This window comes from Dermacentor albipictus, chromosome 10 (genome assembly GCF_038994185.2).
Source record: "Dermacentor albipictus isolate Rhodes 1998 colony chromosome 10, USDA_Dalb.pri_finalv2, whole genome shotgun sequence".
NCBI classification, from domain to species: domain Eukaryota; kingdom Metazoa; phylum Arthropoda; class Arachnida; order Ixodida; family Ixodidae; genus Dermacentor; species Dermacentor albipictus.
In genome coordinates, this window is record NC_091830.1 from 15,679,982 (window position 1) to 15,695,852 (window position 15,871).

The 15,871-nt window shown below is 46.7% G+C and overlaps 2 protein-coding genes across 2 annotated transcripts in view; one reads left to right on the forward strand and one right to left on the reverse strand.

Moving 5' to 3' along the window:
* Positions 1–15,871, reverse strand: part of LOC135911498 (calcium permeable stress-gated cation channel 1-like) — a 121,530-nt gene that overhangs the window by 79,016 nt on the left and 26,643 nt on the right. The window lies entirely within an intron of this gene.
* Positions 1–15,871, forward strand: part of LOC135911505 (prestin-like) — a 45,519-nt gene that overhangs the window by 964 nt on the left and 28,684 nt on the right. Inside the window, exons 2-3 of the mRNA XM_070526624.1 lie at positions 13,075–13,185; positions 14,450–14,562. Coding sequence (XP_070382725.1) covers positions 13,075–13,185; positions 14,450–14,562 — 224 coding nt within the window. The remainder of the gene's footprint in view (positions 1–13,074; positions 13,186–14,449; positions 14,563–15,871) is intronic.

Sequence of the window (15,871 nt, forward strand, 5' to 3'; positions counted from 1 at the left end):
GCGTTCGTATTTAAGCACGCGTTGACGTGTGTAACCTGAAACTGTGTGTAAGGCATGGCCCGAATGGTGCTGGCTGAAGATAAGGCGGTGAAGCCTGAGTAATTATTCATTGGCTCTTGGCTAGTTGTCACACAACCACATGACGTGGCGTACTCCAAGACGACCTCAAGCCCCACTTCCTCCTTCGCGGATGTCTATCTGTTCGTGCGTTGTTCGAAGAGTTCCAAAACGAGCTGTGGCCCGCCTGCACTCCCGGCGCCATAAGTTTCTGAACTAGGTGCACCAGTTTATTGGCACACTCACAACGTGAAATTGTAGTGGAGAACGCGACCAGCAGCTAGTATCTAAATTCTGCAATCCCACGTCTGTTAGGGAGCGTTATAAGGTTAAGTAAATGACGAATACTGACATGCCAACTAGCCCAAACGGCTACCCTTTTAACCGACGTCTGTGTTCCATACTTGCCTGAGAGTCTGCGATAGCGGTATACGTGGCATAGACTTTTGTAAGACCGGTGCTTTTATGAGCTCTGATGTCGATGTATCGACTCCTGAATGCCGTACAGGATACATGTTTCACCAGGGGAAGTTGAGGTCAAACTTGACTGCATCGGGAAGTGCTGTCTTCAGCCTTAGCTACCACACGGCGCCTGTTTACGTGCCTCTAGAGGTCGATTTACTTCGCTTTGTTACTCTAAGGGCAATTAAAGTGTTACTAAGAGGAGTGGGACAAGGTCTAAACAAAAAGGTTTGTTTACGTAAGCAAAAGTTGCCTTAGACTGATCAATTATAGCTGGCTTGAAGGGTCAAGTAGTCGTTGAGATTATTTCTCCGTTGCTTCTCTCGTTAGTGAATGTTGCTGGGCTACACTTGTCAAGTAAGTGCAGATCTTGTACAGAGAACAGTGAAAGCAGCGTTACAGTATAGTCGTTTGAACACGTGTGACAACAGTTGCGGGCGTCTCACAGCCCTTCGGAACGCCAGCGGTTGCCCTTATTTATGTGTCTTGACGACCTGCTTCGCTATCACCCCGTCTACAACGTGCAAAAATATTATCGACAGTTCAGACGAGAGGTTGCTTCATCAGTGCGCGGGAAACCTCATCACCACAGGTCATACCAGTGGCAAGTCACAAAATCTATATCTTATGGCACATAGCGGTCGCCACATAGCAGAAGTGGTGCTGCTCGCTACGAATCGTTACCAACTGGCTCTATTCGTCATCCTATTAACGCCGAGTCTGTGTTTGTGAGCGCTGTCTGAATATGTTTAAAACAAAAGCAGGCTTGAGCGATTCTTTCGGTTATCAACTCTTTCAGTTCTGCAGCAGCAGACTCGCACAGCGGCCACCGCAATCGCAAGAAAAAAACTTGTTCTTTGCGATACGCGCCACGTCGTTATCGCCCGTTGCGCTACGCTGTCTGTTGTATGTCCTCCGAAACGCCCACAGACACCGCCACTGTCGAAGTCCATGCAGTGTGCCAAATCATGCATAAATTAATGAGATCAAACGCTGCGCAACGGCGTAGTTGTTAGCGCGGCCCGCTCCCAAGACAAGGGTGCGGGACGAGGGTGAGGTGGTATACGTGGCCAGTGCAGGAATGCGATAAGACCTTAGGTGGGAGGGTCGTAACGCGGTAAAATTAACGCCAGAGAGAACCGGTCCGACAAGTGACGACGTGACGGTAAATTTTAGTGTCTTCCACCGCCTCGGTGCTCGCTACACTCCTCCATAAAGACAACTGTTGCCGCAACAACACGTGGCTGCCGCACTCGGATACTTCGACGAAGAAATGCGTGCGTTACAATAAACGACCGAACTTTCTCGAAAATATCGAGAGATAACGCACACGGAACGGTTGGCAAGGCACCCGAACAAGTGCGCCACGATTAAAACCTACTGGAAGACAAGCCCACTTGGCGTAGTCCGTCGAGCAGGGTCACGTGTTGGGCCAAGGTTTCGACAGAGAAAGGGCCAAGGGGACGGCTTCGCGGAGAGTTCGCTTGCCAATGCTGGCTGTGTGATGCAACGCTAGCTCGTAGTCTGTTTCCTAAATTATGGGGTTTTACGTGCCAAAACCACTTTCTGATTATGAGGCACGCCGTAGTGGAGGACTCCGGAAATTTCGACCACCTGGGGTTCTTTAACGTGCACCTAAATCTAAGTACACGGGTGTTTTCGTATTTCGCCCCCATCCAAATGCGGCCGCCGTGGCCGGGATTCAATCCCGCGACCTCGTGCTCAGCAGCCTAACACCATAGCCACTGAGCAACCGCGGCGGGTGTAGTATGTTTCCTGCCTCCGTGCTTATGACCATGAATTTAAGTGTGCATACATACATATATGACCACGTCCCTACCCTAATGAAAGTACAGAAGACGGACGTAGGAAACGCAGCGTCGAGCTTCTACCTGCCGTCGCAGTGAAAGTTTCCAGGTGGCTCTACATGATATAATTGTGCGAGAACCTGCTCGAATGCATTCACTTTATTTTTTAAAATCAAATTCTGAGGTTTTACACGCCCAAACCACGATCTGAGTTATTTGGCACGCCATAGTGAGACACTCTGGATTGATTTTGATCATCATGGGGTTCCTTATCGTGCACCCAATGCATGGTACTGGGGCGTTTTTATTTATTTATTTATTTATTTATTTATTTATTTATTTATTTATTTATTTATTTATTTATTCATTCAGTACCCACAGGCGCCAAAAGGCATTACAGTGGGGGGAAGGTTTTACAAAACATTTAGAAACGTTCACAAAAGATTTTCTTTTTACCCGACGTGAGAAAGAACAACAACAAAAGAATAGAAGTAACAGAATTTTCAAAACACGGTAAGTTATACATGGGCAATTCAGTCTAAAGGTAAAAGAAACGGGCTAGTTGAGTCACTTCAACAGGGCAAAAAATACATCATTTGACACGACGTTGACGACACTGGCAGGTAACCCATTTCATTCTTGTAGTTTTTGGAAAATATGTATTCTTATACAGTTGTGTCTTGCATGGATCTTCGCGTACCTTTAGCGCATGCTCCACGCATTGTGATCGGTAATGAGGCGGCATTATATATTTGTCCCTTTCTATACCAGTTGTACCGTGGAATATAGAATGGAAAAGCTTCAGTCCCAACCTTCTGCGTCGTGCCTCCAAGGTATCCCATTTAAACTCTTCCTTAGCACTCGTAACGCTGAAATTAACTTTGTATCGACCTGACACGTACAGCACACCTAGATTCTGTACCCTCTCAAGTTTATCAATGTCACGTGCCCTCGGAGGGTCCCCACTACGCAGGCGTACTCAAGGACGGACCTTACGTACGTTTTGTATAGCAGCTCTCGTGTAGACGTGCTGAATGCTCTGGAGTTCCTACGAAGAAAACCTAACATTTTCCCTGCCTTAGCGGTTACATAGTTAACCTGTTTCTGCGATGATAATTCTGGGGTGTACCAAACACCCAGGTATCTAAACTGTGTTACTTTAGCTATTAAATTCAAGGTGTAAGAGAAATTTACAGAGTTATTTCGAGTGAATGTCATGTTGACTGTTTTGGTTAGGTGAACTTCGCCTCCATCGAAATGCTTCCGCCGCACACTTTATTTTTCAAAATCGCCTTGTCACTGCAGGTTTTAGCCGTTTTAGTCCATCCACGAATGCGACAATTCGCGACTGCGTTGCAGCGCTTCGTGCACGAAGCCAGCAGCTTCCCGCCCGCGTGCCCAAGTCTCCGCCGCGCTCATCTCTGTCGGCCAGCATTTGCGGCGCTGTGGTCGGCCTTGAACGTTCGAACTGCCCAATACCGACCGATTCGACTGACTGCCTCTCTCCGATAACCTCCCACTACTCGTGCCGCACGGACGACTGTTTACGTTGCGTCAGACCACGCTCGACTGACGTCGAATAGGGGGGGGGGGGGACGTGGTGGCGTGTCTACCTTTGCAGACTAGAAAATCTGCAGAGCGCAGTACACAAATGCGAGCGCGTACGCTTGATGGCGATTGGTGTTTTAATGGGTGACAATAGGGCCAGTTAGTTACACCAAAGGATTTCGTGGGAACAAGGCTGTCGAAAGTTCCAGTGTCATCCGGAAAGAGAGACAAAGGCGTTTAATGAAACGCAGAGCTTTCTGGCGGCTTGCGCGTAGTCACCTGTATGCCATTCCACGTGGGGAGTGTGACCCTAGGAGAGAAAGGGCGAAAGAGAGACAGACGAAAACACACACACACACACGCACGCGCATGCGCACACACACACACACGCACACACGCACATGCACGCACGCATGCACGCACGCGCACGCGCGCACACACACACACATATTTTTTTACACGTGAAACGAAATTAGATGCATTACGTACAAAATGAAGTCGACGTAACAATGAAGCTCAACCATTCTAACGTGCACAAGGCATTTCGCACAGCTTGTCTTCCACACAAGTGGAAGGCAGACCTATGATTTACGCATTGTTTAGCCGTGAGTACAGTTCTATCTCAGCAACAATTTTCTTTCTTAAGCAGATCACTCCGAATTTTCAAGCCCTTGTTAGAAGCGAAAAGCGCAAACAACATGTGGCTAGTTTTCGCCATGGGCTCGGCTCGGCGCCTGCCAACAAGGCTCCTCGGGATTTGTAGAGCAACCAAAAGTGCACGGTTCGCAGCCAGGCACTCGTGGCGCGTTTTTCGCACACGAATAGGAGTTAATCAGAGGCAGGATTTGCTATTAAATATTAGTAGAGGGAACTCTGCGAGTATGCCAGCTTGAATTACACCCTTCTGGCTTCAGAAACAGCTTCCTGACTTCGCGAAATAGTTTATCTTGAACAAACTACTACGCGATAAATGGAAAAATTCGCCATGATTATATGCCCGTGAGCAGAAAGTTATTGCTTTCATATGTTTAGAATGATATGATTGCTTGGAAATTTAGAGAGATAAAGCATAAGAAATAACGCCTCTTCAACGCTTGAAGACACAAGCACGAGAATAAGACAAATCCGTAAACCACCCATACTTCGCATGAAAGCTGAGCGACCACAGCTCCGGAAGTTGTTTTTTTTTTTTCTTTTTACAGAAAACTCAATGGTCGGAACGTGGCCTCCGTGGTTACACCGTCACATCAAGGAGGTTACGGTCAGAGAAAGCTTTTGGTTGACACGAGCTCTCTTCAGCGAGTTCTCGAGAGATGCCGCGCGAGTTAACGTCGTGCGAGATGTACCGTGACATAGCTGCGCGCCACGCGGCATTTAAGTCGAGAACAAAACCGCAGTGCATGACGGACGAACGCTGCCGTCTGTTGCCGGCGGTTAAGCCTGTTCGACCAATGCGCATATCAGGAATACTGAGAGTATTTCCTTTCGTTATTATCTAATCAATCATTATTGTGTTTGTATTTCGCGGTGAGAACGAAGGGGAGGGGGACACGTGGATGCTTTTTCGCCAGGAATAGCATCCCACCAGAAGGTCGTTTAAGCAATTAAGCGTTTCGCACGCACTTATTAGCGTCTCCTGACAATCGCCCAAGCGTCTATCGAACTTCTAACTCGTTTAGCTAGGCCAAAGTGGGAGACATTGCCGGCCATGGACCACTTGCCAACTAGCGCTCAGTCATGCCTGCCGACATCGAATTGAACAGTTGCCCTTGCAATGGAGCGAGTGCAGGATAAATGTTTGCTCATGCCGAACATGGCTTCTGCAAGGAGACGAACCGAGCAGCGTGGTACAGGGGGAGCGTGCTGTACTGTCGAATCGAAGACGAATGTGCTGCGCTCCAGTAACTGTATGGTGCAGAGAGTGCAGTCAAGTTGAAGGTACCTGCTAATCAAGCTATATCGTTACTTTTGAACGCCATCGAATTCTCCTTCTTTTGGTCCTTTGGGTCAGCGTGAGAAAACGTTGTCCCCGCCGCACTGAAAGAAATGAAACCAATAAGAAGGAAATGACTGCGTATTCAGATTTCAGGGATCAAATGGCAACGTTAACGGGATCAGCTATCTATCTTATTATGCGTGTGTAATTGGTGATGATATGTTTCATGTGTTACTATAATTTTTAGGAAGAGCGGCACATACCCAGTGCTAGCAAGCGAGTGAGCGAGTGCGTGAGTGAAAAACTTTATTGAGCTCTAGATTCGCTGGTCTTCTGCGTTCATCAGATGGCTTCGTCCATCTTCTTGCACGGCGGTCGGTTGCCGTTAGTCCAAGGCTCCGCTGGATGCTGCTGCCAGTTGTGCTCGCCGAATCAGACCTTCTTGGTAGACCCGGCGTTCGCTGGAGAGCACTCCCTCCCATTGCTCCGCAATCGGGTTTGGTACAACGAGTAGCACGTCTATCTTCTGGCATGCCCACGTTATGTGATACAGCGTGGGTTTTTCGTGGCACTAGGGGTATTTGTCGTTGTATTGTGTGGGATACATTTTGCTGAGTACGTTTAGGTTCGGGTACGAGCCCGTTTGTCGCTGCCTCCACGCGACAGAGTCCTCTTTGCTAAGGGAGTTGTGCGGTGGTGGATACCGCTTTCTGCAAGCGAACTCTTTACGGACAATGGGAACGCGCACACCCCCCCGTTGGCGTCAAAGAGGGTCACTGAAGAGCGGCACATACGAGTGACGCATGTACAGTGGCGCATACCCATTGACACATGTTACCGTGTGAAAAAGAAGAGCGAGATTCGGAGACAGATACATACTTATAATTGTGTTAGATCTTAAGATCGCATTAAAAAGTACAACTCTCACGCGATACGCGAAGAATTTACAACGAACACAAACTATAAAGAGTGCCACACGATACATTACAGGAAGCTCGTAAATTTGCAAGCCGTTTAAATTGCGGTAAACATTTCCCTTGCCGACAACTAAACAAATGTGGTGTCAAAGCGCCCAAAGACATACACTAACAGAGGTCACTCGGTGACTGTGAGCTACTGGTCACCGGTGACTGCGGTGACCGGTAGCGTGAAGCGCGCGCTATGCTTAAAGTGAGCGTTCCGAGGTGCCGCTCCGTTTGACCATTTCAACTGTGCCGCGCCTCCAAAACTCAGCAGATGGCGTGACCTCAAACAGTAGGCGCGAGAGAATGCGGTGCTCCTGAAGCCAACAGCCCTCTCACCCGCCCTAGAATGCCCCTCCCCCCCCCCCCCCCCCGACACCCGAAGTAAACCTTCTGACCTCCAACCGGGAGCTCGCGGGCAGCGCATGCGCAGTAGAGCATGGGGCAGCATGACGGCGCGCTGAAGATTTGAACGCGGCTGGCCTGTCCCTGTTATTGTTATCGCAGTGAGAATCGTCTGGTCGAACTCTGGCCATGTGTATCGTCGCTAATCATAGATCAGTTTATCCAGGCTTGGATAAACGTAGGTTGCTTAAACGCACGTAGCTTGGGCCGAGTTCTGGGTCTTACTGAAAGTCGGCCCATCATCAGGGTGTCCACCTTGTGCCAACTACTGCTACCGACTAACTTGACCAACGTTAAGACCCAATACAAATGTCATGTGACCCGATACAAATTCTTGGATGGCTCGAATCTGCTCGATATGTTCGCCTTGATCAGCGGGTTATGAGTGGCACCGTAGGAGGGCTAGGGGATGGTTTTGACCACATAGGGTTCTCTAACGTTCGCGTAAATGTTGACGTTCACGTAAAACCAAGTATACGAGTATTTTTGCATACGGCGCCTTCAAAATGCGGCCGTATGCTAACGGAATCAAACCAGCAACCTCGTGCACACAGCAGCAGAACGCCATCGACGCTGAAGATTGTCCGAAATCAGAAAGCTTTTGCGTATAGACAAACATTTCGCTTTGTTGGCACTTGGTCCTTGCACTTGCATATAAAAGGGTAGGCACACTAAGCATGCTCCCATGCACATTCCTTTTTTTTTCGCCTCATACATGTATAACGGATAAGGTTAGTCGCAGTATTCATCATCAACAATCATCATTCGTTATGGAATCTTAAGTGAATTGCGCGCTCTGTGAACTGCGTACTCTGCGAAACCGCTGTACATGTTGACTGAATGATCGGTGGATCGTTAAGGGAAGCTTAATAGACCGTTTACAGAATGCGCGAAGATGAGTAAGACAAGGAACTGTAGCATTATTTAACTGATAAGTTTTAATGACGCCTATGCGATTATCATGAGTGTAGCAAGGTATTTTTATAGGCCTACTTTTGGGGGCTTAAGGCATTACAGTAAGCTGATGGCAGCAACATAAATACTTCTGTGCACCAAAGGAAAAAAATGATTAGGATGCAGATGAAGTGGGGGAAAAGTATAGGAAAAGTATGGGAAAAGAATACATGCTATAGGAAAAGAAGCGGACGCAGCATGGATACATGCGGAACGCCTCAAGACACTGTAACAGGGGTTGGATATACGCCTTAACGAATGCATCAAACTGCTTGTAAATATAGAAAAATGCGAACGGTTCCAAAGCGTTTATCACTTCCTTTATTTCTTACACCGCCTCCGTTTTTTAGTCGTCAGGGGGGAAGAATAAAAGTTTTATGCGTCGATTTCGCACAGTTACGCAAGAAACCGTGTACGCCTTGGCTGCATGGCTGGAAGCGCACGATCATTATTCAAACATTTCAGAAAACACAGTTCTCCTCTTCAGCAACAAAAATTTCTACTTATTATTGTTTACTGCGGTGAGTGCAATACATTGGCCGCATAGTGCCACATGGCTACGGTAACCCGCCATTATTTCAACTTCGCATTCCAGCCAGCCTGTTGAGCCCGTGGAGAGAACAAAAGGAAGAATTACATCAAAAAGTAAAGTTCTGCAGGAACCAACGACGATGATTGTCACTGCAAGCGGATAGCCCCAACGAACGGACGAATGAACGAGGGACCGACAACGCAGAGTCACATGTTGACTGCTTCGAATCACATGAACGAGCGCCACAGAAAACGGAAGGACGCACAGCCGCAGAGTCACGTGTTGCGCGGGCGGCGATGCGTGGAATAGGCGCGCCGTTTCGCCACGACCATTTGAATTCGCGAGCGCGACGTCACGTGAGAGAGTCACGCGAGAATATTGATGCCTATTCATAAAAAAATATAAAGAGCTAAGGGAAATTACGGGAAAAGAACGTGATGGCAATGAGGTCGTTTTCAGTCGCCCCTATAGCGGCTGCGTTGGGTTTCGTCGTCTGCTGGTGCGCAGTAATTCGCCGCTGGATGGATGGATGGATGGATGGATGGATGGATGGATGGATGGATGGATGGATGGATGGATGGATGGATGGATGGATGGATGGATGGATGGATGGATGGACGGATGGACGGACGGATGGACGGACGGATGGACGGACGGATGGACGGACGGACGGATGGATGGATGGATGGATGGATGGATGGATGGATGGATGGATGGATGGATGGATGGATGGATGGATGGATGGATGGATGGATGGATGGATGGATGGATGGATGGATGGATGGACGGACGGATGGATGGATGGATGGATGGATGGATGGATGGATGGATGGATGGATGGATGGATGGATGGATGGATGGATGGATGGATGGATGGATGGATGGATGGATGGATGGATGAGGCCCAACCCTTTGAATCGGGCGGTGGCGGCGCGCGCCACCTAGCCTTGAATGGCACTATATGCATGCATACCTATGTATTTACTCCTTTACTTTTGCGTTGATATTATCCACCAATCAGATAGCCTCCGTTTAGTTATTCTTACCTGTTCAAAGGCTATCTTACTTTCACTGTCTTTAAAACCTAAAGCTTTGAATAGTTCCCCGTTACATTCAACTGCAGGGTGAAGTTGTTTACAACCAAGTATCAGGTGTTCAGCCGTTTCCTCCTCCTCTCCACACGTCCCGCACAACAAGTCTATCTCCTGGTATCTGGTTCGGTACGTTTTAGTCCGCAGTACACCTGTCCTGGCCTCAAACAACAATGAGCTTCCCTTAGAGTTACCGTAAATATTTTCTTCGGCTATTTCTTGCTTAAACGTCCTGTATGTCTCTGTTTGTCTATAGGACGTTCCGACGCGCCACTAATCGTGCGGACGCTCCGGAGCTAGCACTGCCGTGGCAACGACAACCATGTTTCCGGGTGTCGAGGTCAGCGACGGGATGCATCAGTTGCGTCAAGCAGGGCCGGTACAACGTAAACGATTGTATTGCAATGTCATTCATTTCCGCGCTTCGTCAGTGGTTTGAACACTGCTTTGCCCATGTAGTCACCAGGACCAGCCAACCGCGAACGGTGGATGATAATGAAGGAATGTAATTGTGTAAAGGGTATCGTTACGTAACGCCTGCCTAGAAAGTGAGCGTCATGGACACGAGAGAGCGGCGGCAACGTACGAAAGAAAAGGCCCGTTTTATATACATACAAAAACTTTAAGGACGGTTCACCAACCCCCCTCCCCCCTCAAAAAAAGAAAGATGCTGCGGCCACAAACAAAATGTTGTGCAATACAGAGGTCTCACTGCCGCTGCTGCATAGGCAGCGACATGTGACTGTTCTAACTGCAACAAAGCGTGTTGACCAATATCGAAGAAATTTCTCCCAGAACCACAAGTTCGTTGTTCAAATAGCGAATGTCACGCGGGCGTAGATGCAACAACAGAAAGTGCATGGCCCTCGGCAGCCGTCCAAAATGTTCACGTAGCGCGTTAACATATGAGGCAGGTGGGCCTCGTATGTTACTTGAAGGTAGGTATATATTAGCAACCGGGCACTATATACACGACACGAGTTCACATAAATGCTGGAGTTGAGGCGCTATTTACTATATATCAGTACCTAAACCAATAGGCAACATAACGGCAGTTACATGCAAACAAATTCTAACGTAAGGATGTGTGATGCTGAAAGTATGTAAATGTATTAAAGTCACGTGCAATTGACGATGTACGAGCGCAATTCACATAACAACGCAGTGATGACGTGAGATGCTTTATGTAATCATGTGCATTACATAACGTTGACACACACAAGATACGAGCGCATGCCTACTAGACTGTGTACACACCTTAAGTAAATTATTTTATTATTTTTTGGTAGCCAGGCCATACAGCATATTTTTCTGTTCGAGTGTTCGGTTTCGTTAACAGGTATGCTAAGCGTCGCTAAGCAATGTGACCATTTCTAGCCTGCTAACCTACTCAAGGTAAGTTTAAAAAAAAACAGAAAAACAATAAGCAAATAGACTAAGTGTTTTACATGCATTAGTGGTGTGCACAGGTATTCATCACACTCGTCTTTCTTTTTTTCAATTGCTGTTTTTGGTGAGAATCTGCATATAGAAATCAAATATAACTTCATTTTGTTTCCATTGCATCGGGCTTCCAGGGACAAAATGGAAGGAGGTTGGTAAAAGTGCGCTGTCGTTTACGAACGAAGGAAATTTCAGCACAAGCCACTAGAAGGTGACTATCAAACTGAAGCGATAGCCTCCGTGCATACCTGCTGATTTGTGAGGACACTTATTGGGTAGCTTTATCGTTCAATGCTATGAGGCGTGTGAGTGCCGCGACGTACGAACACGTCGGAGTGAGCTCGACAGGCTGTCTTCAGCCCTACCATGCGACGAGAACAGAGAAACGCTAATATTTCTCTCGTCCACATCGGCTGAAGAGAAAGGGAGCCGAGGGGCCCAACTGGAAAGTGAATAGCTATCCTTGCCTCTTTCGTCCGTTTTCCTGCTTGACGGCGGTCGGTGATTCATGGTCGATGGTCGGACTATGAATACAAAGGCGCCGAGGGAAAGGGCACGTGATCTCACGCGACCGAGTTGTGGGGAGGGGAGGAGGAGAGGCGGGACTGTCGTACGGGAGCTTTGTGGAGTGCTTGACAAGGAGACCGTTCGTTCCTTCTTTCTTTCGTTTGTGCGTTTGGTCTATTCGCCTACATTGATCACTATCATCGATGATTTCTGCTCAATAATCGTTGGCCACAACAATACGAAGCTAGCGAATAATAAAGCCAGGAAAGCATAGGGGGAATTATTTGTTGTTTTCATTGAAATGTAGAAATTATCAGGTAAAGGGAAAGAAAAGCGTACAGAAAAAAAAAATTACTTGCGCCTGTGGGAGCCGCCTCCGCATCCTCCTCATTACGCATGCGATGCCCTTGCCAATTGAGCTACGGTGACGGCTCTTCCCGCCTCCATGTTATTGAGTTTTTATGTGTTAGTACACGACTTGACTCTTGGAGTGCTCTATAATGCCAGCCCCACTCGAGACCATGGTGCGGATGTGGAACATCCTTATGACCGATGGCGTCACGTATCAGGTCAACTTTGGGAGCAAGCAATAGGTCAATGAACCCTCGTATGCTACCTGAAAATAGCAGACTGGGCATGTTGGTGCCTTACGAAAGATTAATAGGGCAAACCAAGACAAGGACAAAGAAGGCGAGATTTGCGAGCCCTGTGTGTCTCACCTCCATTATCCTTGAGTTGTTTTGCGCTGTCACTATTTCGTTAAGCAGATGTGACTGTCTTTAAATACTGTGGAGAGCCTAATTTCTTGACTGGAAAGATGCGAGTGAGAATCTGACTGCAAACGCGATACCTAGGACAGAGCAAACGAATGCATTGACATGTCTGTACATAATATATGACAGCCGCAACGCGTAATCAAGGTTGCTTTGTTTTGCTTTTTTTATCTTGCCTGTGCTTCTGTAATGAACACGGCTTCTGTTCTCCACTGTCGGTGGCCTGTGCCACACTCTTTCCACATAGGTTGCACTAAGTAAGTGGAGCATCCTAATCTCGTTACACATAGGCTCCACCGACTAAGAGTAAGATATTTGCAATAATGTTACATTTCCTAACAAGGAACCCATGCGGGTCATATGTTCTTCAGCGCCGGCTCTTCCTCCGGTCGAGCTTCTTGCCGCTGTTATACTGTATACCATTCTTCCTGTCGTTCTGCACAAGTTTTACTGAGTAAGTGGAACATATTATTCTCGTTCTGTAAACGCTTTGCCAACTAAGTGGAACATATTTGCAAAAAACATGTTCCACTCAGTGGAACACTTGGGAAACGAGATTAAGAGTCTACATTTCCTACGCGTTCACTCCTACCCAGGTTTCGGCTACTCCCTGCTGGCCGGGGTGTCACCAATATACGGTCTGTACACGTCACTCTTTCCCATGCTCATGTATGCAGTTTTCGGCACCTCCAGGCACGCCTCTATAGGTGAGTGGCACACTTCTCCAGGTGAGCGTATTCGATATTAGATGCCTACTCCATACATCACAGGAGAAAGGACACCACGTGACGTGGTGTCCTTACCTTACCTTACCTAAGGAGCAAGCATCTTAATACATGACAAAGGGTAAATCATTTTTCTAGGCAACCGCTGCAGAGGTTTTCATGACGTTTGTTGCATTCAAACGAAAAAAAAAGCGAATATATTGGCTGTCGAAGTCCTTTTTTTTATTCAGGGCCTTAGTCGTTTCTTTATCTTTTTACGAGATTTCACGAAAATTGTAAAATTAAGAAGTATAGAAGTTGAAGAATCAAGGTTGGAACCCTGACTTAGCAATAAAAAAAGTGATATCGCAATTCTGTGACCTGTACCTTTTGAGACATCAAAAGCACACAAAATTGATGCGCCGTATACCGCTGTATAAAAAAGCACGGATTTGTAAGTACGACCTTTCCAAAATAGCTGCGAGTATTGTAACAAAAAATTCTACAAATTCTATTCCAAATGGGTCCAGCGGTTATCTATGAGGGTATTTCTGCATTCTACATGTACTTGAATCAGGGCTATCGGAGCTGGCCTCAAAGTGTAACTTCCTCTTAAAGTTAGGAAAGCGTAGTCGCGAATACAGCTATCCGTATACAAACGCGCAAGCCAGCTGACAAGAGAGTTAGCTGAGACATAGCAATAGTTCCCTCGTTATCCCTATCTAGAGATAGCTACCTAGCGAGACGAATTACACATTTATGAGGGCTTCCATAGAAAAATTAGTGACCGATGTAAGTATGTCAATCGTCAGCGATTCTTCATGTGGAAGAATTCCATTAGCTGTATAAATCACGATAGCCTTCTTTTTTATTTTCGATACATAATTCGAAGCTTGTCTTGTGACCTGTGCACGTCCAGTGTTGCTTTCTGTGTGTGGCCTTCAATTTTTCCTTTGTACGCATGTTTGTTTCTGGGTAAATTCGGTTGAGAGTCAGCGCGTTTAACAGATTTTTTTTCGGTCTATTGTCGTTTGAGTTGTTTCCCTGCCTCGCCAAGATATCAATGCATCATTTTCTTTCAACTCTTGTTCCTTGATTTTGGGAAGTTACCGCAAGAAAACACGGGTCTTGAAGAAAGGGACAACGAAGCGGTTCCTGTCCCTTTCTTCAAGACCCGTGTTTTCTTGCGGTTAGTTCCCAGAATCATGAATAACCAACTGGCCTACACCCACACTCTGCCATCTTGTTCCTTGTTTCTCTCTTCCAGGTGCCTTTGCTGTGGTCTCAATCATGACTGGCAACCTCGTCGAAGAAAACAAGAACGAGTACACCGCCGCTGAAGTTGCCACGTCATTGTCTTTTCTCGTGGGCCTTTATCAGGTACAGCTTGGTCACGAGTGCACTTGACAGTTTTGGTCATGTCGTTCTCAGCGCACAATACAGTTAGCACCACTGCAAGATTGCGTGCTTGGATCAGACGGCTCCCCTGCAGCGTATTACTCTTCTTAGCAGACGTTACTATCAGCACAAAACATTTTCGGCCAGTGTCGCCAAAGTAACTCCGTGAAGAAAGCTATACATGCGCTGCTGCAGTTCTCAAAGTCTACGGGCCAACAAGTTAGACTTTAGGATTGTACTCTGCTGCCACCTGATCTATGTGCATGCGCTTTACCTGTGTTTTGCTCCTGCCTTACTGTGTCCTCTTACGCTCTATCACTCTAAATCTTTGCATCTGTTCCCCCAGTGCAAGGTAACCAACCGTAACTACCTCTGTTTAACCTATTTGACTTTCCTTTGTATTTTCTTCTGAGCAGGCAAGAGCCGATTTCTCGCCCACTGTGTCTTCTGTCGGCGGGTGGACGGGATCACAAGCAGAAAAAAAAGATTTCACCTGTTCTTTAGGCCCTGAACCAATTTAGAGCGACAGCAGCAGGATCCTAACTGCGAACACAACAATCTTGCCTGATGTGGCCTCCGTGCGGCATTTGTGCGGGATCTTATGCTCGCGTCCCGCAGAAAAAGCTAATTTGTGTTGAATTCTGTGCGGAGGCATGATAATAATAATAATAATAATAATAATAATAATAATAATAATAATAATAATAACCATCAGGCTTATGTTGTTGTTGATGATGATGATGATGCCTCCGCAAGGAATCCCGCACAAAGTTGTTTGTTCTGCTGAAAGCGGCCAGCCAGGTAAAAATGTGCAGGGAGTCCTAAATGCGAATGCTATTCTTTTTTGACGAAATGAAATGCCTTGTGTCAATCTATTACGGAGTACAGCACCAAGAACTCTTGCTTTCAAAGATATTACTGGGCTTGATGGAAACACCAACGTAGTGCTCCATTTGAGTGCTGATAATTAGTGTTCGTTGTTGTATTAGAAGACCGTTGAACCATTACTAAATTCGATATCTATTCGTAACTAATATTCCAGTTCCATTCATAATAATTGAATTGTCTATGAAAGAAATATCTAGAAGGAATTGCAATTTGCCATCATGACGGGTGGCCGGATGTGGCTGAAATCTTCATGCTAAAGGCATTTTTTCTGTTCCGTCTGAACTGTGTTTCGAGGAAAATATACGAATCAGGAAGTTAAACGACAGTTAGTCATAATTTGTAACTGAACTCTACCTGCGTGTAGGTAGCCATCCACAGGTTACTATTCAGAGAAAAAGTGATT